This window comes from Camelus ferus, chromosome 9, assembly GCF_009834535.1.
Source record: "Camelus ferus isolate YT-003-E chromosome 9, BCGSAC_Cfer_1.0, whole genome shotgun sequence".
Taxonomy (NCBI): domain Eukaryota; kingdom Metazoa; phylum Chordata; class Mammalia; order Artiodactyla; family Camelidae; genus Camelus; species Camelus ferus.
In genome coordinates, this window is record NC_045704.1 from 30824547 (window position 1) to 30850610 (window position 26064).

General features: G+C 39.3%; 1 protein-coding gene across 2 annotated transcripts in view; it reads left to right on the forward strand.

Moving 5' to 3' along the window:
- Positions 1 to 5368: 5368 nt before the first annotated feature.
- TENT4B (terminal nucleotidyltransferase 4B) overlaps positions 5369 to 26064 on the forward strand; it is a 57606-nt gene continuing 36910 nt past the window's right edge. Inside the window, exon 1 of one of the 2 annotated variants that reach the window (XM_014558258.2) lies at positions 5369 to 6449. In XM_014558258.2, coding sequence (XP_014413744.2) covers positions 5821 to 6449 — 629 coding nt within the window. In that variant the 5' untranslated portion in view covers positions 5369 to 5820. The remainder of the gene's footprint in view (positions 6450 to 26064) is intronic. The other variant, XM_006183532.3, reaches the window with a different exon arrangement.

Here is a 26064-nt window from a genome sequence, read left to right on the forward strand (position 1 = left end):
ATCACTTGCAAGTTTTACCTTCCACAAAACACTGGAACACAAACACAATTCAGCCACGTTCTCAGCCACAAAAACAAGGATGGCCTTTCCTCCAGTTTCCAATAACATGCTCTTCATTTGTATCTGAGACATCAGCAGAATGTCCTTTACCATCTGTATTTCTACCAACATACTGTTCGTGACTTCTTGGGTATTCCCAAAGAAGACAGACTTTCTCTACAGATCTCCTCTTTACTTTGAGCTGTCACCAGAATGACCTTCAAAGGGCCATTTGTGCTGGTGTAGGTTTTTTCTAGCATGCATCTCCAAAATCCTCCAGTGTCTATCCATTTCCCATTTTCAAAGCTGCTTCCACATTTTTTGGTATTTTTTGTTACTGCAGCACGCTTAACTTCTCAGCATCAATCTTCTGTATCAGCCAGGGTCCTCCAGAGAAACAGAACCAGGAAGATGTATATATTATCTATTATTTGGACTTATTGTATGTATCATATATAACCAGATATATGGAGATTTATTATGAGGAATTGGCTTATGCTATTGTGAAGACTGAGATGTTCCCCATGATCTGCTGTCTGCAAGCTGGAGACCAAGGAAAACCAGTGGTATAATTTAGTCCAAGTCTGAATGCTTGGCAACCAGGGATGCCAATGGCGTAAATCCCAGACCAAGGGATGGAAAAGATGAGATGTCTCAGCTCAATCAGCAAGGGATGAAGAAAGGAATTCCTCCTTCCTCTGCTTTTTGTTCTATTCAGGCCCTCAACCCATAAGATAAGTCCCACCAACACTGGGGAGGGCAATCTACCGAGTCCACTGATTAAAATCAAATGTTTGCTGAGCTTATCCGAAAGCATCCTCACAGACACACCCAGCAGAAATTCTTAATCTGGGCACTCCATGGTCAGTCAAGTTGATACATAAAATTAGCCATCATACCAATTACCTATGCTTCGAGGAGAAGTTCTGGACTGCATTTTAAGTTATGTAGGTTCTAGAAAGAGAATGTTCTAGAGTGAGCCTTTGAATTTTAGTAAGAGTCTTTGTTGCTTTTGTTGCTTTCTTTTTTTAGAGGGGAGGTAATTAGACTTATTTACTTATTTAATGGACGACTGGGAATTGAATCCAGGCCCTCATGCATGCTAAGCATGTGTTCTACCGCTGAGCTATACCCTCCCCTCTAAGGCTTTGTCTTTAGAAGTGGAATTTCTCTGCTTGGGCCATTCAATGACAGGTGACAAAAGCAGTTGGGGGTGAGCACCATCTTAGGCAGGATCATCTTACCTGGGGTCTTCTCCCTCATCCACAGACTGCCCTGCAGTGATCAGTTTAAAAAAAGTGGTAAAATGCAGAGTTATTTGAATATTGGATCTTGGCTGAGTTTCTGGGCTTTATCTCCAAAGAGTGGTTGCCTGGGGACCATCATCACCTGCTTTGCCTGCTCATGGATGAGGATGGTACTTCCCTTCTGAATGGGAGAGGAGTTGCCTTAATAGCCTCGTGGAAACTTGAATCTGAAAAATGTCTGGATTTTTTTACAGATTGGTCAAAAATTATGAGAAAATGCCCTTTTGGGCAGTGTTTTTATTCCCCCATTGTCCATGAGGCTAGGCAAGCAATTCTTTGTGGGGGCTTTGGCAGCTACCATAGTCAAATTCTATGGAAACACCACTCAAAACACAGACTATCCAGAAAGGCAAATCCACAGAGATAGAAAGTATATTCGTAGTTGCCTGGGGCTGGGGCTGGGGCTGGGGCTGGGGCTAGGGCTGGGAAAAGGGATTGACAGCAAATAGGCCCTAGAGATCTTTTTAGGGTTGGAAATAATCCAAAATTGATTGTGATGACAGTTGCACAACTCTGTAAATTTAGTAAAAATCATTAAATTGTACACTTAAAATGAGTGAATTTTATAGTATAGAAATTATACTGTAAAGCTCTTACATACACACAGGCATGTACATACACACGCAGACACACGCACTCTGACTCCAAAGATCCCAGAATGCAGACAATTTGAGCAATTTTTTTTCTAAAACAGTTGGGAATGGAAGAAATTTTCGCTGTTCAGAACAAAATACAGGCTTCCACACTGCCTATTATTTTGAAGTCTCATTGAAAATTATTTCCCTAATTGGAATCCTCTTTGTATTCACGAAGGAGGAAGAAAACACGGTACAATGGTGTATATTTTGTGCAAAAAAGGGAAAGCAGTAAATTGTGCCTAAATTCAAGATTATTAATACCTGGTGCAAATACTTCATTTCCTAAACACAGAAAAATACTAACAACTATAACTATGTGACTATTATTCATGGTTTTGTTAACTCTGGAGTGGAGTAATATAATCACACACTGTCTAAGATTTAATTATAATGACAATTACTAATAACACCATGTAGTAAGTATGTATATGCATTTCCCTTTCTGTTTTTTTCAAGTTAATAAATCAACACAATCATATTTAAATTTGCCTGATTCTTAGGTAACTTGCTTCTCATTTCTCTACTCAATTTTTACTCTACAGAATCTTGGTGTTTCAGTAAATCTTGCAAGTTGAGACCATCAACTCAGTATTTTCCTCCCTAAGAACAAGAATACTGAGAATGAATAGGACATTAGATTAGGCAGGAAAATGTCTGGGTTTTTGATGGCTGTGTTTTTTTGCTCATCAATTTAATGAAGGTGGTTTTAAAGAATGTAATGTTCTAAATAGCAAAATGAAAGGCTCTAAATAGCAAAATGAAAAGGTTGAGTAATCAAAATATACTATTGAAATTAGTGTAGTCTTTCTCTGTGGATGCAGATTACTTTGAGACAGAACATTGCAGATTTGTTGGAGAAAGCAAATATATTTTTGTGCATTTAAAATTCCCTACTGTTTTACTTTAGACTAGATGATTTTTGAGGAAACTTCCAGAAGAGATACTTTAGGATTCTATACCATGGAACACACACAACACTCAATTACATTGCCTTATCATCCTGCACACAAAGTATATTCCTGCCTCAGGGCCTTTACACTTGCTATTCCCTTTATCTGAGGGATCATTCCTTAGATGGTCATGGTCCACTCCCTCACTTAAGTCCCTGCTCAAATATCACTTCCTCAGAGCAGCCTTCCCTGATTAGCCCATCTAAAAATAGCACACTGTCACTATCCTTTTAGTTTGCTTTCTCTCTCTTCATAGCACTTAACCACTGTCTGATCATCTTATATGCTTGCCTTACTCACTACAATGTAAGCTTCACAAAGGCAGGTACCTCATCAGTATTGTTCATTGCTGTATCCCCAGATTCTGGTACATAGTAGTTGCTCAAGATGTATTTGTTGAATTAAATGAATGAATAGTAATTTGACTTTAAATATTTACCTTTTTTGCTTCCCTAACCAGACAGTAAATTCTTGGAAGGCAGCCAAAGGCCCTGGTTGCTTATTTATCTCCTCCAGAGCAATTAGCTCAGTTCTGCAAGGATGATAGACATTCAACCAAGATTTACTGAATGAATGCCTTGAAACATGGATGCATTACAGAGCTAACCAGGATTGCCTGCAGGTGAACAAGAACAGTAATGTCTTGCCTTTCAGCCCACATTTTAGAGTACTTTTATGTATATTAATTCATTTTATCATTTTGCTAATACTTTACTAGTTCTTAAGTTTTGCCTAAAGAAACAAGCACTCAAATATAACAAATATTAATTTCTGATATGTAGTACTGCTAATTTTGAATACTTTTTTTTGGTCTTAGACACCACTGGCAGTTAATGGCTTCTTGGACATTTGAAAAAATATTTTTAAAGACTGAGTGAGATTTAAAATAAGTAAAAATAAGGACTATCTTGACACGTACTTATGCGTGGAGTAATTTTTCTGAAGAGTGTTTAACAAAGTCTTCATAGTAATAACTTTCTAGATGGTGGGAACTTGACAATGTTTACTTTTTTCAGCTTTGCATTTTTCTCATTTGAAGTTTTAAAACAAATTTGAAGTCTTGAAAAGAAACCTATTTCTATATAAAGCTTTTTGTTTAATTTGCCAATGAGAATAGCATAAAAAAATCACTACTCATTTTCCTGGCTATGTAATTCTCAGCACATAGCAAATTTCATTCTGAGAAAATTTTCAATACTGATTTATAGTAAAGCAATAACAAATAGAATGAACCAAAATTCTTTAGGTTTTTTTGTGTATTTTTCATATTTATGTCCATGTTATTCTCTCAGCAAGAAAAAAGGTAGAGCAATGCTTGGTAATTTGGTAATTTTTTATCTTTGCCAAAAAAACCTTTCCAGGATATTGAGCTCCCAAAATAGGCCAAAATCGGACGTTAGGAACTCGTTCTGGACTTCGGACCAATCTTAGAGGACACATATGAAACGTGCTCACTTATTTTCCTTTTTTCTCTTGATGATTTAAAATACTTAGTTACATTTTCCTTGTCTTTTTACCACAGGGTTTGTGAAGATGTGCAAATAATCACCTTGTCTTAAATCACTACTGATGCCAAAAATATGATCCTCCTATTAGGCTTAAAAGGTTTGGGATTTTCTTTAATTCTGAACTAGGAAGGGTTTTTCATGGTTGCTGGTGCACCTTAGGGGAAATGAAGTTTCATTACACGCTGAGTAGCTAGGGTGCCTGTCTCCGTGCGTGTCTGTGTATTGGTGCATGTTTATGTGTGCCTGCCTGTGTAAAGTGGGTTTGGGGTATGTGATGGTGGTTTTGAGCCCATGGCTTACACACTTTACGAAGAAGCGCTTCCAGCCAGGTGGACGCAGGTTTCTCTAGTCTCGGGTTAGGGTGGGGGTACCCTCCACCAAAACTTGCAGCTCCCAACATTGGCCAGGGTGCGGCAGGGCCGGCGCTGCAAGTAGCCGGGCGGCCCGGCAGCAGAGGAACCAGCGAAGCCTGAGTCCTGGCAGGGTCCAGGGCACATGTTCGGGTTGGGAGGGGGCCTATTTTCTCCCCTCTGGAACGGTGCTTAGAGAGGAGATTTCGGGAGGGGTCAGAGGAGCCGACGGGGGAGGTCCTCTGGGTGCGTAGTGGGGGAGGGGACAGTGGGCGGGGCGGCACCTCCCACAATCCATTCCTCGGAGAGCTGGTGGCGACCTCCGTCTGGTCTCACCAGTCTAGGGACCGGGAAACTAAGAACGGCGGCGGCACGCGCCTCAGGGGTGCTGGGACGCCCAGGTACGTGCGACGCCTTCCGTAGCCGGCGCGGGGACGGTTGGCCCAGGCAGTTGCAGGCCACGCCGTGCCGCGCCGCGGCCTCTGTGACGCACGGCGCGGCCTCTAGGGCTGGACCGGCGGCGCGGCGCGGCGGGGGCGGAGCGAGCGCGGGAAGGTGGGGGGGCAGGGCGGGGGCGGGGCGAGGGGGCGGAGCCGGAGGAGGCCCCGCCCCGGGGCCGGAGTAGCGAGGACGCTACCGAGCAGGCGCGTCCGGCCGCCGCCGCTGCTGCCGCCGCCGCCGACACTCGCCCTTCTCTCGAGCCTCCGCTGCCGCCGCCATTTGCACGGGGACCCCGGTGACAGGGGCTCGGCAGAGGGGCGGAGGGAGGGGGGAGGGCCCGCGGAGCCCCTGAGGGCGGGTGCGACGCCGCCGGCGCCGGCCGGGCTCCCTGCGCGACCGCGCCGCCCGCGGCGGGCCCTGAGCGGCGGTGGTAGCAGCAGCAGCAGCAGCAGCAGCAGCAGCAGCAGCACAGCAGCAGCAGCAGCAGCAGCAGCAGCAGCCGAGGCCGGGCGTGCGCCTAAGGCGCGGCGGCGGCGGCGGCCCTGCGGGCAGCCGGGAGGGGCGGGGACAGCGGCCGCCGCCGTTTGATGGATCCGAGGATCGCCTGGTTCCAGCCAGAGCAGCTCGGACCGTCCAACAGTCTGTGGATGCAGATCTGGGAGACGACCCAGGGACTGAGGAACCTCTACTTCAACCACCACTGTCACAGCAGCGGCGGCGCGAGTGGCGGCGGCGGCGGCAGCAGCACGGCCACCGGCGGGAGCGGCAGCAGCACCGGCAGCCCCGGCGGCGCGGCCCCGGCCCCGGCCCCGGCCGGCATGTACCGCTCCGGGGAGCGCCTGCTGGGCGGCCACGCGCAGCCGGCGGAGCAGCGGGACTTCCTGCCCCTGGAGACAACCAACAACAACAACAACCACCACCAGCCCGCGGCCTGGGCTCGCCGAGCTGCCGCGGGCCCCTCGGCGTCCCCGTCCCCCTCGGCGTCCCCGTCCCCGCACCCCTCGGCGGCCGTCCCCGCCCCGGAGCCCGCCGACCCGGCCTCGGGCAGCAGCAATAAGAGGAAGCGCGACAACAAGGCCAGCACCTACGGACTCAACTACAGCCTGCTGCAGCCCAGCGGAGGGCGGGCCGCGGGGGGCGGTCGGGCCGACGGCAGCGGGGGAGTGTACAGCGGGACCCCGTGGAAGCGGAGGAACTACAACCAGGGAGTCGTGGGGTGAGTGGTGGCCCTGCGGCCTGGTGGCCTGGCCCTTGCACACGCGCAGCCGAGCACACGCCCACAGAAGGGGAATTTGGGGGGAGCCTGGATGAGGCCAGCCCCCGGCCTCCCTTCATTGTTGGTCCTCAGGGGACTGATGGCCATCCTTCCATCCCTCCACCATCCACACCTTCCCCCAATCTTCCTTAGCGGTCCATACCTTACCCCCCTCCCCCTCAGCTCCACGCCTTTTCTGGACATCCCGTCGGCCATCCACAGCTTCCCCTCACCTCCCTTAGTCATCCACATCCTCCCTCTTAACCGTCTACATCTTCCCTGGACCCCTCTTATCCATCCACTCGTTTCTCCCATTCCCCTGTCAAACACATCTTCCCCCTACTCCCCCCTTCAGCTCTCTAGCCCTCCCCACCTTGCTTCCCATCATCACACCCCAAAATGAAGTCGCTTAGCACAGGCAAATCATTCATTCCCTGAGAACATTCCTGGGTTGGTGCCTTTTGACGGTACAGGACCTGGAGGTGCTTTCCTTGCCAAGAATAGAAACATCCAGAAAAGCTCCTCCCCCTCCCCCAATCCCAAACAGGAATCATGTCAGCCCTGAAAAGCTTTGCCTGCTATTGACCCTTTGGCTCTTCTTTTTATTTCTTATTTTTTAAAATTCCCTGTTATCGATGCCTTCCTCTGTGGGGAGTGAGGAATGTGGAGACAGTTAAGTTTAGGCTGGTGGAGATGGTGAGCTCTTCTTCTGAGGCGGATAGAACTTTCTAGGAGTTCATGGTCCTTGGTCCTAGTTTCTCACTGTAAAGTAGTCATCTGGCAGAGACAGGCAATGCTTTTCTTTCTAGGGGGTAACTTTATGCTAATGAGTGAATGTTGCCCCACTAATGACTTTCTGTTTAAAGTTCAGCTGTTACAAAATGGAATCTTACCTGACCCCTGGTGAATTATGTACATAAGCAGGGAATCCAGCCAGATTTCCCTTCTGGAAGAGCCTTGTGCTGGAATCGTTACAGAGTTGTTGGTTTTTGTTTGTTTTGTTTTTGGTAAAATAAAGCTTTGAGGCCTTGTTTGTGTGTGTGTTTAGCTTGAATATGGAGAGTGAGCTTTAAAATTGCCTTTCATTTTTCAATCCTGTTTTACATTGGGGGCTATCTTAGGCAAAAGAAATTGCCATTAGTAATCCCTGGCAAAACCTTTTCTTAGATCCACCCATTCAGATTTGCCCTGCTTTGGCAAGCAGAGACAGTTCTGTGTACCTTTTTGAAGGTTTGGGTAAAATGAGTTGGTGGGTTCCATCTGCTTCTAGTGGGCTGGTGTCTGCTATATGCTACTATTACAACTTCCACCTTTTATGGAAAATATAGTCAAGCATTTTAGTATTGGCCCTGGGGTACATATCAAACCTGTCCTTACTTTATAGAAGGGAACCTTTTGGGGTTGAGTCCTCTGTTGCTAAGCTTCAAGGGCGCTCTCCATGGTCATCTCGTTTTAATAAAAGGCTCATAGTTCCACCCTGTTAGCATTTCCAAGATAAAGCATAAACCTGTGGTTTAGTGACAAACAAATTGATATTGAGGGATTCTGGTAGTTTCATTTCACAGGAATAAGCTCCAGTGAAGTAATCACTGCCAACTAAAACCTTGAAGTTCCCTAGTTTTGTTTCCCCAAAGCTTCTGCATATATGTTTAGCAAAGATAGATTATAAATCCAAAATACTGGCTGCCTCTCTTTTTGATAGGTTAGAAATTCTCTCCTCTACTTGGTATTTTACGTGGAGGATACTGTAAAAGGTTCACATTTCAACTTAGGTAGTCTTGTTCCTGATTCGAATATTATATTGCCTTCAAAGGGATTAAAGAAAGGAATTTTCATTTCCCAGAGGGATTACTGTTTAAAAACTGACTGTAAACCTGTTTTAAAACTGCTTATCACTTCATCAGACTTTCCATTCTTTTGCCTCCTCCTTTAAAGAATGTCAGCAGTTACAGACTTTTTTATTTTATTAAGTGTGTCTGGGTGCTTAAAAATTCTTGTTTTGACTGATGGATCCTTATTTCTTGACTTTTATAAAAGTTTTGCTGTTTTTAATACAGGTATTCAAAAAACCCTGAATTCAGAGCGCACCTCAATGTTATGCTATTCTGAAATTAGACAGAGTAAGACTATTCTGAGTTCTTGGGATGAGATTCACATTGAGCTAATAGGTTAACAAATTATGGTGGTCCCTGGCCTCTGAACTGACATGACTGCCGAGACAGAGAGGAAGAAAAGGCATATGAACAGTGGACTAGAACTGTGCCACATATACACTCCATCTCACATCTTTGATCTCTCTGTGTTCTCTGCTTTGGCCAGACTGTTTCACTTACTGCCTGAACACTCCAAGATACAGTTCAAAATCCTGACTTAGTTGCCTACCTTCTTGCTTTTTCAGGTTCCTCCTCTGAAATCTTGTAGTCCTTGTTTCATGCTCTTGGTATAGCTTGCTTATGTTTAATTTTCCTTTTATGTATATGTTTTCCCTTACCCATTAGGTCACTAGTTAAAATGAAATAATTTTTTTTTTAAATTGAGGTAAGATGGACATTTCTTAAGTGTAGAGTAAGATATTTGGATTTCGTCCTGATGTCTTCATGGTCCTCTTTCATAATTAAAACTCACCTGGGCTTACCATCTCAGGCTTCTTCCCCACGTAGCCACAGAGCCAGGGAGTTTGTGTGCTTTCCTTTTTATCTTTTTAAAGTTACTTTCACTTGTTCTATTTCTTGGGATTCCTTCCCCTTCAAGGCCTGGCTGTGGTGTAGGAAGTAGTCCACCTGCTCCATGAAAATGAGCTATAAGGCCTTTTCTTTTCAAAGATTTGATCACCATGGGGAAAGAAGAGATGACAAAAAGCAGCAAATACGGGAAACTTCTGGAGATTCAGAATCCTTGGTCCTGAGCCGTAATGTCCAGAAACTTCTCGTCGAAGTGCTTGGTGCTTATCCAAGCTCGTGAGGACAGGCTTGTGTTGGCTGCACTGCGAAATCTGTAGATTTTTTTTTCAAGGCTTGGATGACTTGTTCAAAATAATACTTTGGAGTTTGAATTTGGCTGTGGGACATCAAGATGTCCCTGCTGAGAAACTTGGGTTTAAGGAATAATCCTTGAACTGGGATGATGGGGATAGGAATGGGAAAGACTGACTGTGACAGGTACTACAAGGTAAGGATTTAAAGGATTCTGACTCCCTTCATGCTTTTAATAATGACTCTACAGCTTTGAATTTGAGTGATTGGGGAAATGTTGGTGTTATTTTTGAAAATAAGGGTTAGGACTGTTGGTTTGGAGTAAAAGGTTTGAAGATGTTTAGATAGAACTGTCTCACGGTGAGTTGAAATTTGGGGCTGAGATAGAGTTGTCTTTGCTGCAGCGAGGTGGTGTCCTTCCTTATGTATGTTGTATACTATGTCACAGTACGTCTGAGATGCTGACCCTGTTCTTCAGCGCTGGCATTATGGCCTCCTTCTAACTATTTCTACACAATATGATCAGTGGGATTGGTGTCAGTGCTGGGCCCCAAAGCGATCAGGCAGATTAATGTGAAAGAATTTAGAGGCCTTATTCCAGGGGTTTACTAAATATAATTTCTATGCATTTGCAAATGTAGTCCACACTAATTCTTTAGTGAACTAGGACCTTCAGGTTATTGAATTTTACTGCATTGGGGTGTTGGAATATGCTTTCGAGAAGACATTAGGTTTCCTGCAGTGTAGATTCTACACTAACAGTGTAATTCATAATTGAGAATTTCCCAAAATCTAGTGTACTGTGTTCAGCTAAGCTGTTTCCATGCCACGACTCATCTTTCTAAAATCTGTAGCAGTGAACACTGTCACTGTCAGAATCATTGGCATTTTAGTGCGAAATTTTTTTCAACACCTATAAAGTTTTTAGTCATTGAAAGGCAAAAGGAAACAATGCCTAGAGCTTTTTGGAGTCTACCCTGGGTTCACACGGAAGGTTTAGTTTTTTCAGGAAAGGAAGCATGGGAAAGGGATACTAGAAAAGTCTAAGGTACGGAGGGGGAGGGAGTGTGTATTAGAACATTTCTGGACCTGGTGTGATAGATGGCCTTGTGTCACAACTTCCTCCATGAAACCCCTACTGGTAAATTCTAGCGTTAAGAGTCCAGAAGGGTCCAGGGGAAGAAAATTCAAGGGCTCCCTTACTGACACTGGACTGATCAGATAGTCGTGGTTAGGTATTCTTGTACCTGCTGAAACGGAGAAAAAGTTAAGCCGCTTTTCTATGGGAAGTAGAAAAGCAAGCTGTTGTATGATTTTACTCAGCTTTCTATTTTTCCTTCTGTGGAATCCTTTAGAGTAACATTTAGTGGAGGAAGCTATTTCAGGATCACACCCACTGCATTGGAGGCTGTGTGTATTAATCACTTGAACACGCATAGGTATGGAGTAATCTTGACGGGCCTATGGGCCGAAGAAGAAGCTTAGTTGAAGAATTAGGGTCCAGTTCCCAGCAGCTGGTCTGAGACTCCTATTTGGGCTCTTAACTGCAGAACTGGCTGGACAGCTCAGCCTGCTTCAGGAATTCAAAGGACGGCCAGTAGAATGTTCTTGCTAACCCTCAGAATACTTGACATCTGCTACAGAACACCAAAAGTCTTTAAATTGATTTTAACCATGACATGAAGTTATTTTTTTTCCTAAGAGCATCTTTATTGAGATTGAGAATGGCGTTGAGCTCGACTTTTTATTAATTTGAACCCAGACAGCAGGTGATACATCCTCTAAGTTACTTGATGATATTAGAGATCTTTGTATACTGAGGTCTTTGGGCCCTGTGGAAGTTTGAGCTAAAGATTTTGGGAAGAAAATTGAATGTGGGGACGTTTTCATTGTGCACTGGCTCCTTAATGACTTGAACAGTTTCAGAGTGTGAAAAAAATCTTGCCATGAGCATAAGAGACTTCATGTGGTATCTGGTAACTAAACTCTGGAATTCTAGCTCAAGTCATGCTTTCTGTTGAAATAATTTGAATAGTATGCAGAAACCAGTGTTTTTGAATTAGGTGATTTATTAAATTAAAAGTGCTCTATAAAATCAGAGTGCTCATGGAGCCTGTTTATCATGTTCCATATATGCTATGTTAAACCTTTTGTATTGTATTTTTTTTTTAATTTTTTAAAAATTGAGTTATACTCAGTTTACAATGTTGTGTCCAATTTCTGGTGTACGGCACAATTCTTCAGTCATACGTGAACATACATGTATTCATTTTCATTTTATTTTCCACCGTGAGCTACTACAAGATATTGAATATATTTCCCTGTGCTATAAAACCTTTTGTATTTGTTATATTAACCTTCTTATGCATAGCCCCTAATTTTTTTTTAAACATTTCGTTTCGGAATATAGATTCACAGAAAGTTGCAAAAAATAGTACAGAAAGATCCCATGTTCCCTTCACCTAGTTTCATGCAGTGATAACATCTTACATAACTATAGTTTAATTACAAAACCAGGAAATTAACATATTGTTATAATCCATAGCCTTTATTCAAATTTCACCAGTCTTATATGCCCTCACTTGTGTAGTATATGAGTGTTTAGTTCTGTGCAATTTTACCCTTGTAGATTTGTGTAACCACCACCACAATCAAGATACAAAACTGTGCCATCACCTCAAAGATCCCTCATGCTGTCCTTTTATTTTCATACACACACACCCTCAGCTTTAACCGTGAACAACCACTTGTCTGTTCTCCATGTTTATAATTTTTTTCATTTTGAAAATGTTATATAAATGGAATCATATAGTACTTTACTTTGGCTTTTTTCCATTTACCCTAATTCCTTTGAGATCTATCCGAATTGTTGCATGTCTCAATAGTTCCTTCCTTTTTAATGCTAAGTACTGTTCGAAAATTTGAATGTACAATGGTTTGTTTAATGATTCACTTGAAGTACATTCCAGAAGAGTTTATAGTTTTTGGCTATTTCAAATAAAGCTGCTATAAACATTTGTGTACACATTTTTATGTGAACATAGTTTTCATATTGGGGGGATAAATGCCCCATAGTTCTGGGTCATTGGTAAGTACATGTTTAGTTTTAAAAGAAACTGCTGAACTCTCTTCTAGAGTCGCTGTATCAGATTACATGCCTACCAGCAATGTATGTGAGATCTGGTTTCTCTGTGTCCTCTCCAGCATTTGGTATTATCGGTGTTTTTTATTTTAGCTGTTCTAATATGGGTAGTGATAGTTGATTGTGATTTTATCATATCAGCCTTCTCAGAGATAACTCTACCTAATTTTAGTTTTAGTTTTTATTTTAAAAACTTCTTGGCAGTATTGAGAATGTCTACAATTAATGAAATCTCTAAGTAAAATTGACTTAAAAGGGCCTTATTTTCAATTTGCTTTCATTTTATTCTTAGCAGTATCATTTTAACTCTTTATCTTTGAACTACTTTGAATGTTTCCTTTACACGTTGATTTTTCTCAGTAGTATAAAGTAGAGCTTTATTTTCATTTTCTAAAAACATATAGAAAGGTAAACTGCAGAGTTGATTTCAAAATTTAGAGTCCTTCCTTTCATATGTTGTGAGTAAACTTTATTTTCTGTTGGCTTGGCTATATTTTGGCTAGTAAACCCTGTGGTTAGTGGTGGTTTTTTTGTTGGTTGGTTTGTTTGTTTACAGTATTTTTATATTTGAACAATGTCTTCAGACTGTGTAGAATAAATACTTTATCTTCAAATCTATGCTGGAATAACCTCTGTTTCATTGGAACCGTTTTCTGGACTGAAAATTGGAACCTGGTCTTTGATTTTTCCCTTACCAGTCCCTTGTAGTCACTGTTTTGATTTGGCCAAAATAACAGAACTTTTAGCACTGTCCAGTCTGTATTATAAATTGCAAATTTATTGACTTGTAAATTTCTGCCAAAGCAAGGGTAAGAATGATTAGGATTGTGGTTGTGGAGTTATAAAAGTTAACTTTTAGTAATTTGGATTTAGTTAAGTGTCAGGTCATTGATGAGGTTTTAAAATTTGATGTCTTTATTTCTTAAAGTTAGTTTTTCACCCTTTATTTTCTTCTTTGTTTGAGATGTTAACTACCACTGTTCCTTAGAATACTTGTTTTTAAAATCAATATATATTTTATATATGACTAATAAATGCTAATTGTCAAAAAACTAGAAAATACAGTGAAACCAAAGGAAGCCCCTATAATACTACTACCAGGATAAAACTACTGTTAACACATTTTGGTGTAAGTATTTTTACACTTTTAAATGTATGTATACATATGTTTCCTTTTTTCTGTCTGTCAATGGACTTCGCTATTGGTATACTTAAAATTTTTTTTTCAAATTTAAAGAAAAATTTTTCAAATAACAGAAATTTATTCTCTAGAGGCCTGAAGTTAGAATTGGTTTTTATCCTAAGATTGTTTTCTGTTTGGGAGAAGGGCATCAGAATATTGTGGACATACTTTTTTGACTTAAAAAAATTATTAATAATGACAAAAATCTTTCATATGAAATATATTTTGACAGCATTTTTTAATAGCCCATTATGTTTAGTATGACTCTGTGTACCTACCATGTGTGGACATGGTATTCCATTGATTGAATGCACCTTAATTTATTTCACCAACCTCCAACTGGACCTTTAGTTTGTCTCCAATCTTTTGTTTTTTATAAAAGACATACTTTTAGCTGAGCCTTTGCCCCAGAGAGGATTATTTCTTTTTTTTTTTCTACTTATTTTCACTGAGATAAAATTCACATACTATCATATTCACCCTTCTAAAGTGTGCAGTTCAGTGGTTTTAGAATATTACACAGTTGTGTAACCATCACAGCTATCTAATTCCAGAACATTTTCATCACCACGGAAAGAAACCCTGTACCCATTATCACTCCCCACTCTACCCTTCCCACTCAGATCCTGGCAACCTCAATCATACTTTTTGTCTCTGGATTTATGATTTTGGACATTTCTTAAGAATGGAATCATATAATATATGGCCTTTTGTGCCTGGCTTCTTTCAATTAGCATAATGTGTTCAAAGTTTAGTCACGTTGTAGCATGTATCAGTACTTCACTCCTTTTTATGCCTGAATATTCTAGTGTGTGAATATACTACATTTTGTTTGTTCATCTATCAGTTGATGGACATCTGAGTTGTTTCCACTTTTTGGCTGTTATAAATAGTGAACATTCATGCAGAAATTTTTGTGTGAGTACATGTTTTCATTTTTCTCGGGTAAATACCTAGGAGTGAAATTGTTGGGTCATATAAAGTGGCTATGATATTTTTCATTCCCACCAGCAATGTATGTGGTTTCCAGTTTCTCCATGTTCTTGTCAACACATTTCATTATCTGTCTTTTTGATTATAGCCATTCTGGTGGGTGTGAAGTGGCATCTCATTGTGATTTTAATTGCATTTCCCCAACGACTAAGGGTGTTAAGCATATCTTCATGTGCTTGTAGGCCGTATGTATATCTTCTTTGGAGAAATGTCTAAGTTATTTGCCCATTTTTGATTAGATTGTCTTTTTATTGTTTATTGTAAGAGTTCTTTATGTATTCTGGATAATAGACCCTCATTGAATAGATAATTTGTAGATATTGCTCCCATTCTGTGTATTGTCTTTATACTTTCTTGATACTGTCCTTTGAAGCACAGAGGTTTGTTTTTTCTGTTTTATAAATTTCAATTCATCTATTATATTTTTTTCTGTTGCTTGTGCTTTAAGTATCTAAGAAACCATTGCCAAGATCATGACGGTTAACCCCTGTGTTTCCTTTTAAGGTTTTATAGTTTTAGCTCCAGTATTTAGGTCTTTGATCCATTTTGAATTCACTTCAGCATATGGTGTGAGGTAAATGTCCAGCTTCATTCTTTTGCCTGTGAATATCAGGTTGTCCCAGCACCATTTGTTAAATGCCTATTATTTCTCCATAATTGTCGTGGCACGTGGTTATTTCTTGAGGATAAAGTTTTAGATTGGAAAATGTTTGTATCTTTTAAGGCTTTTGCCATATTTTCCTGTGGAAAGATTGGATCAATTTACTCTTATGTCGGTAGTGTGTGAGAGTTCCAATTTTCCTTACATCCTCACCAGTGCGACATACTACAGTTTTAAAAACAAATGCCAATACAAAGGAAAACAGTTTTTTTGCCAACTTTTTAGGCAAAAAATAGTATTTTACTGATTTCATTTGCAGTGCCTTCACATTAATTGGCTATTTATTTTTCTCTTCAGTTTCTTATTTCCCTTGCCTATCTTTCTTTTGGAGATGTTTGTGTTTTTAATTTGTAAAAGCCGTTGGTCTGTCCTATTACATATATATGTAATTTTCAATTCTAGTTTTATGATTTATAAATAGTTTTTATTACACTATGACTGACTTATAATAAAATTTACCCATTTTGATTGTACAGATAGGTGACTTTTGGAAATATATACAGTTGTGTTACCACGACAGTCAAAATGTAGGAAAAACACATAGAACATTTCCATCGCTCAAAAAGTATCCTCATGCCTGTTAGTCAGTCCCCTTACCCCATCCCTTGCCCTTGGCAACCACTTTTGCCTTTTCTAGGATTTCAAATAAATGAAATTATATTTACTTTGTAGTCTTTTGTGTCTAACTTCTTTCTTTTAGCATGATGTTTTGGAGATTCACCCATATTATGTGTAACACTGTTGTTTGTTACTTTTTAATGCTGAGTAGCATTCCTAATTGTATGGATCTATCACAATATGTTCATCCATTCTTCATGACCTATAAAATTTGTAAACATGTCCTCTGATTTGGTTCTGTATCCCTTGTTGATTTTGTGACTCATCTCTGAACAAACCAGAATGATCCACCCATTTTTTGGTTGCTAATCAACTGCTGTAGGCAAACCACTGACTAGGCTTTTTGTGGGAAGTAAGACAGTAAAGCATGCTCTCTCTTCTGAGAAGTTATGCTCTGATTGGATGGACTGTATATAGTGGAGAAGTAGCTTTTGACTAGTGAGGTAAGGGCAAACTTTGGTAAGAGTGGAAATTTTTGCTAATGTTTTGAAAGATGGGTTAGTTTGTAGAGGGTTGGAAAGGAAAAGTTGACTGTATTAGTTTCATATAATAAGCCCTCAGGGGACAGTTTGGATATACAGTCTTCCATCAGGATCTGCAGGGGTTTGGTTCCTGGAGCCCCTGCGGATACCAAAATATGGGGGTGCTCAAATCCCTTATATAATATGGCGTAGAGCAGTGAATACAGTTGGCTCTCTGTATCTGTGGAGTTTGCACCTGTGGATTCAGCCAACCTCAGACTGAAATTTTGATCTGCAGTTGGTTGAATCTGTGGATGCAAAACCTATGGATATGGAGGGCCAACTGTGTAATATTTAGCATAATTGAGATAGATGGGGAGCAGGATCTACTATGATGGTTGACCTTTCTCAAAGGAATTTTGAGGTCTGAAATTACTCTACTTCATTTCTTATAACCTTTTTATTATGGAAACTTAAAGCTGTATGGAAGTAGACAGAATAGAATAATGAACTTCCATGTACTCATCGTGCAACTTCAACAGTCATCAACCCATGGCCAAACTCGTTTTACCTGCACTCCAGTCCATTTCCACCCCACGTTTTTTTGAAGCAAGTTACAGATGTTGAATCATTTTGTATAATGTTTTGTGTGAATCTCTAGATAAGAACTTAAAAAGAAACCATAATCACCATTATTACACCTAAACAAATTAACAGTAATTCCTTAGTTGCATCAAATAGCCAAGGTTTATATTTCCCCAAATGTCCCATAATTATCTTTTTTTAACAGTTTGTTCAAATCAGAATCCAAATGAGTCTCTTGCATTACTGTTGGTTGAAATGCCTTTTTAATCTTTTAATCAGCAGCTTTCTCTGCCACCTGTTTTCCCCCGTATTAATTTATTTGTTGAAGGAACTGGGTTGTTTTTCCTGTAGACTCTTCTGCTTTCTGAGTTTTGCTGATTGCATTCCTGTAGTGTCAATATCTTGCGTTGTCTCCCTGTATTTTCTATATGTTTGTAATTAGATCTAGAGAGTTGTTTAGATTTTTTTCTTTGTTTTGCAAAAATACATAGATGGTGGTGTGTACTTTTCCCAGAAGACACTTAATGTCTGAATTCTTTCTTTTTGTAATATTGGTAGCCATTAATGATCATTGCCTATATATATTAGTTCATTATTAAGGTTGTAAACTTGTGATATTCTTATTCTCTTGATCATTTGTTAGCTGGAACATTCCTAAAAGGAGACTTCCTCCTCAGATATTTGCTTATCCTGTGGGTACAGTTCTCATAGGGAAAACAGGGTAAGACTGAGACGGGGGTATAACTTCTAACTGGCTCTGTTAATGATCTGTGATCCCGAAGGGAAGAGAAGCAGGTGGGCTTCAGGAAGCTGAAGGTGGCTTTGGGGCAGCTAGTGCCTGGTGTGTGGAAAGGGCAGTTAGTTCTCTCTGGAGTGAACTGTGCTCGGCCTTTGGTCGGTGGCCGGGACTGTCAGGGGAGCCCTTGGCCCACAGCCACAGCTGACCTTTGCTTTCAGCTTGTGGTAGGTGAAGGAAACCACGGTGGATATGTGGCCTGTGAAGCCTTTGCTCAGGAGACAGAGTTCTCACAGCCTTAACTCGACAACCAGGAGTAATACATTTGTTTACCCTTGAAATTAAATCTGGATTATGTTTCTTCATCTTGTGCTAATATTCTTTAACCGTAGGCTAATGTAACCAGTACAGCATTATGGGAAGGATTCCTACTGGGAGTAAATCTTTTAACACTTTAACTCCGATCAGATACTTATTTTAAAAGTTACTATTTACATATAATAACAATATAGCAAGCAGCTGTATAAAGGAAGGCTCCTAAAAGATGACCAGAACCAAGCTTTTAGGTCATGGTTTGACTTCAGCTTCCTTAGGAGTTTGTGGTCACCCCTTCTGGGGAAGTCAGCAGGCAGGGTCATGTGTGGGACCTGGCGAAATGGAGATGTTCATGGACTTTTCTGTTCTGAAATAACTGGTCCTCTATTTTTCCTCCCCAAGCGGTGTGTGTATGTGTGTATGGTATATATATACATATACATGTATATGTATATGTATATGTATAAATATATGTATGTATAAATGTGTATTTATAATGTGTGTGTATATATATATATTATATATATTATATATATATATAATATATATATATAATTTTTTCTTGATCGGTTTTAGGTTTATGGAACAATTGAGCAAAAGTACAGAGTTCTCATATACTCCCTCACTCCTCCACTCCCACCCCAGTTTCCCCTATAATGAATGTATTTGTTAAAATTGTTGGGCCATGTATTGATACATTATGATTAATTGAAGTCCAGAGTTTAAATTAGGATTCATTCTGTGTTGTACATTCTACTACAATCTATGGCTTTTGGCAAATGTGTAATGACATGTATCCATCATTACAGTATCCTACAGAATAGTTTCACTGCCCTAAAAATCCCCTGTGTTACATCTGCTAATTCGCCTCTCTTTCCCCCTAAACCCCTGGCAACCACTGATTTTTTTTACTGTCTCCATAGTTTTGTATTTTCCAGAATGTCATATAATTGGAAACATACAGTATGTGACCATTTCAAATTGTCTACTTTCACTTAGCAATATGCATTTAAGTTCCTCTATATCTTTTCCTGGCTTGATAGCTTTTTTAAAAAAATCTAAATAATACTCCATTGTACAACAGTTTATTTATCCAATCACCTATTGAAGGATATCTTGGTTGTTTCAAGTTTTGGCAATTATGAGATAAAACTGCTGTAAACATCTGTATGCAGGTTTTTGTGTGAACATAGGTTTTCAACTCCCTTGGGTAAATACCAAGGCATGAAATTGCTGGATGGATGGTATATTTAGTTTTGTAAGAAACTGCCAAACTGTCTTTCAAAGTGGCTATACTGTTTTGCATTCCCGCTGGCAATGAGTGAGAGTTCTTGCTGCTCCACATCCTTGCCAGCATTTGGTGTCATCAGTGTTTTGGTTTTTGGCCATTCTAATTGGTGTGTAGTGGTATCTCATTGTTTTAATTTGCAGTTCCCTAATGACATGTCCAGTATCTTTTCATGCTTGTGTTTTCTTTAGTGAAGTATCTGCTCAGATATTTTAAAAATTGAAGTATAGGTTATACAATATTATATTAGTTTCAAGGGTATAGCATAGTCACTCGATATTTTAATAGATTATACTCCATGTTTTGCTAATTCTTTAATTGGGTTATTTTCTTATTGTTGGGTTTTAAGAGTTTTGTATATTTTGGATACCAGTCCTTTATTGGATATGTGTTTTGTAAAAATTTTCTCCCAGCCTGTGGCTTGCCTTTTCATTTTCTTTACAGTGTCTTTCCCAGAGCAGAGGTTTTGACTTTTAGTGAAATCTAATTTTAACAGTTTTCTTTCATGGATTGTGCTTTTGATATTGTGCATGGAAAGTGATGGCCAAACTCAAGGTCACCTAAATTTTCTCTTAGTTGTCTTCTAGGAGTTTTATAGTTTGGCGTTTTACATTTAGGTCTGTGATCCATTTTAGTTAATTTTTACGAAAGATGGTAGATCTGTGTTTAGATTCACTTTTTTTTTGCATGTGAATGTCCGATTGTTCGAGCACCGTTTGCTAAAAAGACCGTCCTTGCTCCACTGAATTGCCTTTGCTCCTTTGTCAAAGATCAGTTGACTGTATTTTGTGTAGGTCTCTTTCTGGGCTTTCTACTCTGTTTCATGATCTACTTGTCTACTTTTTCACCAGTACCACATCTTGATTACTTTAGCTTTCTAGTGAATCTTGTGGTCAGGTAGTGTCATTCCTCTGACTTTATTCTTCTCCTGTGTTATTTTGACTATTCTGGATCTTTTGTCTTTCTGTATAAATTTTAGAATATTGTTGAAATACCTTGCTAGAATTTTGATTGGGATTTCATTGAATCTGTAGATCAAAATTGGGAAGAATTGGAATAGCCTTGCATTTCCTTCAGTCTTTGATTTCTTTCATCAGAGCTTTCTTCATATCAATCTTAAACATAAGTTGTTAGATTTATACCTACCTAAGTATTTCTGTTCTGGGTTTTTTTTTAACACTGAGGTAAATATTATTTATGGTATTGCATTTTAAATTTCAGATTTCAGTTGTTTGTTGATGATATATGAGAAAGCAGTTGGCTTTTACTAACTTTGTATCCTGTAACCTTGCTATAATAACTTAATAGTTCTAGGAAATTTTTTGTTGTTTCTTTGGGATTTTCTACATAGGTATTCATGTCAGCAGCAAACAAAAGCAATTTTATTCTTTCTTCCCAACTTTTATTTCCTATTGCATTAGGACTTCCAATATGATTTGAGTAGGAGTGGTGAGAGTGGACATCTTGCCTTGTTCCTAATCTTAGTGGGAAAACATCTAACTTCTCATCATTAAGTATGATGTTAGCAGTAAGACTTTTATAATATGTTCTTTATCAAGTTGAACTTCCCCTCTGTTTCCAGTTTGCTGAGTGTGTTTGATTGGGTGTCAGATTTTTTTCAAATGCTTTTTCTGTGTCTCCTTGCTATAATTATAGGATTTGTTTTCTTTAGCCTGTTGATGTGACATACATTTATTTTTGAATGTTGAATTGGTCTTAACACACTTGGAATAAATCCCACTTGGTCATGGTATGTAATTCTTTTTGTACATTGTTGGATTTGGTTTGCTAATATTTTGTTCAAGATTTTTACATCTGTGTTAGGGAGAAATATTGGTCTGTAGTTTTTCTTTCTTGTAATGTCTTTGTCTGGTTTGGGGATTAGGATGATGCTGATCTCAGAGAATGAGTTAGAAATGCTTCTATTTTCTGGAAGAGAGTGTAGAGAATTGAGATGATTTCTTCATCAGATCTTTGGTAGATTTCCCCAGCGAACCCATCTGGGGTTGCTGCTTTCTGTTTTAAGAAGATGATTAGTTGTTGATTCAATTCCCTTAATAGATACAAGCCTATTCGGACTGTTCTTTTCTTCCTGTGTAAATTCTGGTAGTCTCTTTCGAGGAACTGGTCTGTTTCAAGTAGGTTAATCAAATGTGTGTACATAGAGTTGTTCATAATATTCCTTTATTATCCTGTTAATATCCATAGAATCAGTAGCAATGGACCTTTTATTTCTAAAATTAGTTAATTAGTGTCTTTCTTTTTTTCTTAATTTGGCTAGAGGTTTATCCATCTCATGGACCTTTTCAAAGAATCAACTTTGTTTCATTGATTTTTTTTCTCTTTTCTGCTCAAATTTTAATTATTTATTTTCTTGTTCTTACTTTGAGTATAACTTGTTCATTCTTTTTCTAGTTTCCTAAGGTAGAAACTTAGATAATTGATTTTTAGATCTCTCTTCTTTTCTAATATTTGCATTTGATGCTGTAAAGTTTCCTCTATGTACTACTTTCCCTGCATCCCACAGGTTTTGGTAAGTTGTATTTTTACTTCCATTTATTTAGGAATATCTCTTGAGACTTCTTTGACCCAAATTTTATTTAATCTCCCAAGTATTAAGTCTTCCAAGTACTGTGTGTTTAACTTCCAAATACTGTATTTTGGGGTTTTCCAGCTATTTTTTTTTTTTTTATTGATTTCTAGTTTAATCCCACTGTGGTCTGAGAGCGTACTTTATATGATTTCCATTTTTAAAATTTGGTAAGGTGTGTTTTATGGCCCAGAATGTGGACTGCTTACGGGTTTGTTTGTTTGTTTCCCAAAGAAATGCTGGTGATATAAGTTTCATCTTTATTGTATGTGACTTCAAAATAACATACAGTTAAAAAAAATCAGAACGAAGCAACCCAAGTGTTTATTGATAGATAAATGGGTAAACAAAGTATGTTAATATACACACAACGAAGTATCATTCAGTGTTAAAAAGGAAAGAAATTCTGGTACATGCTAAAACATGAATGAAACTTCAGGACATGCTAAGTGAAAAAAAAAAAACAGTCACAAAGGACAGATATTGAAAGATTCTACTTCTGTGAGGTACCTGGAGAGTAGTTAAATTCATAGAGACAGAAAGTAGAACAGAGGTTGCCAGGGGCTGGAGGGGAGAAGAGAATGGGGAGTTAGTGTTTAATAGGTACAGAGTTTCTTTTGGGGAAGATTAAAAAGTTCAGGAGCAAAGTTTCAGTTATGCAGTATAAGTGAGTTCTGGAGATCAATATAGCATGGTGCCTGTAACTAATATTACTGTATTATATGCTTAAAATTTGCTAAGGGGATAGATCTTTTGTTATTTATTCTTAACATACACATAAAAGAAAACAGTAAATAAAGGGGGCAAGGGGAAGCTTTGGGAGGTATTGGGTATGTTTCTGGCCTTGATTGGTGATAGTTTCACAAATGTAGTTGTGTACATTAAATATTTTATATGTCAATCATACTTCAGTAAAGTGATTTTAGAAGAAGTTTTGTAGATGGATAGTTGTTATGGTTACATAAGGTTACATACTTAATGCTATAGAACTGTACACTTAAAAATGGTTAAAATGGTAAATTTATATATATATTTTACCACGATTTTTAAAAATGGAAAAACATTTTTTAATCAGAATACTGACAAGAAGGGGGAAGGGTATGGTATAGCTCAAGTGGTAGAGCGCATGCTCAGCATGCCAGAGGCCCCAGGTTCAATCCCCAGTACTTCCTCCAGGCTGAAATCAATGGAGAAACCTAATTACCTCCCCCTCAGAAAACAGACAATACAGAATATCGACAAGGAAAAGGTTAAAGAGTTATTTTCAAAAATTCTTTATTCCAAATGTTTGTATTTATTTTGGGACTTATGTGACTAGTTTAATTTTCATTTGTGTTTGATTTGATAGAATCTAATTATGGATTCGATTTCTTATGGTGTGATAAGGAATACAGTAGACCAACACGAAGTTGTACATATGATTAATGTGTTACTCAGAGAAGATATTCATGCATTTATTTAAGGACCACTCTGCTTATGGACTTGGCTGATTTGTAGCCATACGGTAGAATCACAGCTAGTGGAGTGACTTTATCTTTACCTGAAACTAGGGCTTCTCACCAGCCCTAGTCTATAATGGGTCTCAGTGTATGGAGAGTCTGTTCTGATCAGCCTAACCCTGTGATTTCAGATAAAACTCGGGGTTGGCGTTTCGCCATCTCCCCTGGCATGCCACTGTGTTTCCTACAACCCATACAGGTAATAAGGGTAACTCCTAGATCAGTTAACTTGAGCATAGGGTTTGAGGAAGTTTAAAAAAAAAAAAATTCTAATGACTGAAACCCACTCCTCAGAGATTCTGATTTCATAGGTCCCTGTAGAGGGTGGTAGCTCTCACGTCATATTAAAAAAAAAAAAAAGAATTCATATGCAGCACAGATTGAGGAGTACTGCTTAAAAGGATCTTTTAAAGCATGGGTTCCCAAACCTGGCTAATTATTAGAATCCCCTGGGGAGCTCAGAACCCTCAGACCCCATTGCAATGGAGGGATTCTTCTTTGGGGTGGGAGATGAGATGTGGTTCTCTGATGCTCAAAATGGAATTGCTTTGCCTCCCCACTAACTTTTCTGTACTGATTAAAACCAGACCGAGTGAATAAAACGACTTCAAAACAGTTATGTGGGCAACAGACGTCATTTTAATGAGGTAAAGTTTGACTGAGGCCTTGTAACACTATTCTTTGGATTAAAAGTAAAAATGCTTATTAAGGAATTTGAGATTATGCGTAAGATTTTTTTTTTTTAATTTGGCCTTGTACTAAAAGTGCTTTCTTCCTCCTTTTTTTTTTTTTTTTTTTTTTTTTTTTTTGGCAGAGAGGGCATTTGGGGTTGTTTTTAAGCAAGGAAGAGCATTTATATTGTTGGAGAGGTGCAGAGGGAAGTATGTTTTTGAATGTAGATGTGAAGACAGTGTGCCTGCAATGCCCTTTATCAATTAGATTCAGACCACCTGTGTTCATATAGATTTGAATTCCCTTAATGGAATGTTAGGTAAATCACATGCAATTTATGACTCACAGATTTTTCTTGTTATAATTATGTAAGTAGGGCATGAATTTATTCTCCTAGTAAAAACTCAAAACACTTCAGACAAGTCAGGAGTCTCATGTGACCACCATTCTAGTTCTCAGCCCCAGCCTCTTCCTCAGAGGTAGCGTTGGTTCCAGTGTCCTGTGGATTCTCCCAGAACATTTCCTACCTGGTAGAATGGCCAAAGAAAATACATACTATGTTGTAACTTTTGCTTTTTTCCATATAATAGATCTTGGAAAATTTTTCATGTCAGTTGAAGTGCTATGTAGAATTCAACTGTATAGCTGTACCATAATTTTTAAAGCCATTTTCCTACTGGTGAACACAAATGTTGATTTCCACTGTTTCCTGTTGCAGTGCTGAAGTGAGCATTCCCGTGGATGCCTTTGTGTGCACGTGTGCTGTGGTTGCTGGGGAAGGGTTGTCTAGTTAAATGCTAAATTGACCTCCAGGCAGGCCATGCTGCAGAGGTGTTGAGTTGAGGAGTGAGGGACTCGGGAGAATTTTCTGGACTTCATTGAACTTGCAAATATTTGAGTGAGAACACAGAGTAGCAGGACATATTAAGTTTTTTCTTTATGATTGTCAAAAATATGAGGAGCGTTTTGGGTTTGCTCTGCAGATCCTGAATGTCTGCATGCCTGGTGCCAGTGTACTGGCTGCCGACTTGGAAACAGTTTATAAAAAATGCTGAATTAGGTTAGTGATGTGAAGATGATTAACAGATAATGGTAGCCAGAATAATTGTGTCAAAACAGCAAAAAATACCAAGAGAATTTGATGAGTTCTGCGTTTTCTTTGGTGATTGCCTTTCGTAATCGTGTTAGAAGCTTCAGGTTGTATATTTAATAATTTTTCTTGTATATTTGATCAGCTTGACTACAGTGTAACAACAAACATGCCAGTTGAAAGAAGCGCTTCACTAAAAAGTATCGACTATTTATTACTCTCCATATACTCTTATTTATGTCACTGTAAAATATCCATTTTTAAAAAGACTAATTTCCTTCTACATGAAAGATCTTAGTGCTTCCCCTGTTTTGCATTTTGCATGGTCTTTTCCATGTATTTACGCAGTTTACAATGCAGCTTTTTGCAGGGGGATAAAACATGTTTTCCTGTGTGACTATACCAGAGTTTACTTAAGCACTCCCCTACTGTTGGGCATCTAAGCTGCTCTTTATTTTCTATTGTGGATGAAGCTTGAGAAGCATACTTGTAAATGTTATTTACTTTTCAGCTAGTTTCTTTATCTGTGCTCCTCAAAATAAGATGGCTGTGTTTCTCAATGTATGTTGTCAGAAAGATTGTGAGGGTAACCATGAATGAGGGGAAGCGTTACTGCTTTTCTGAATACTCCCAGGCTCCTCCGTTCTCCCCCCAAGTAGATTAGGTTTTATCAGTTTACTTACTTCTGCCTTTGTGAGATTTTTGCCCACTGGGTTTGTCGGTGCATGTGTTTGTGTTTTGAGGTGTGTGTAAATGTGTTAGCTGCATTGT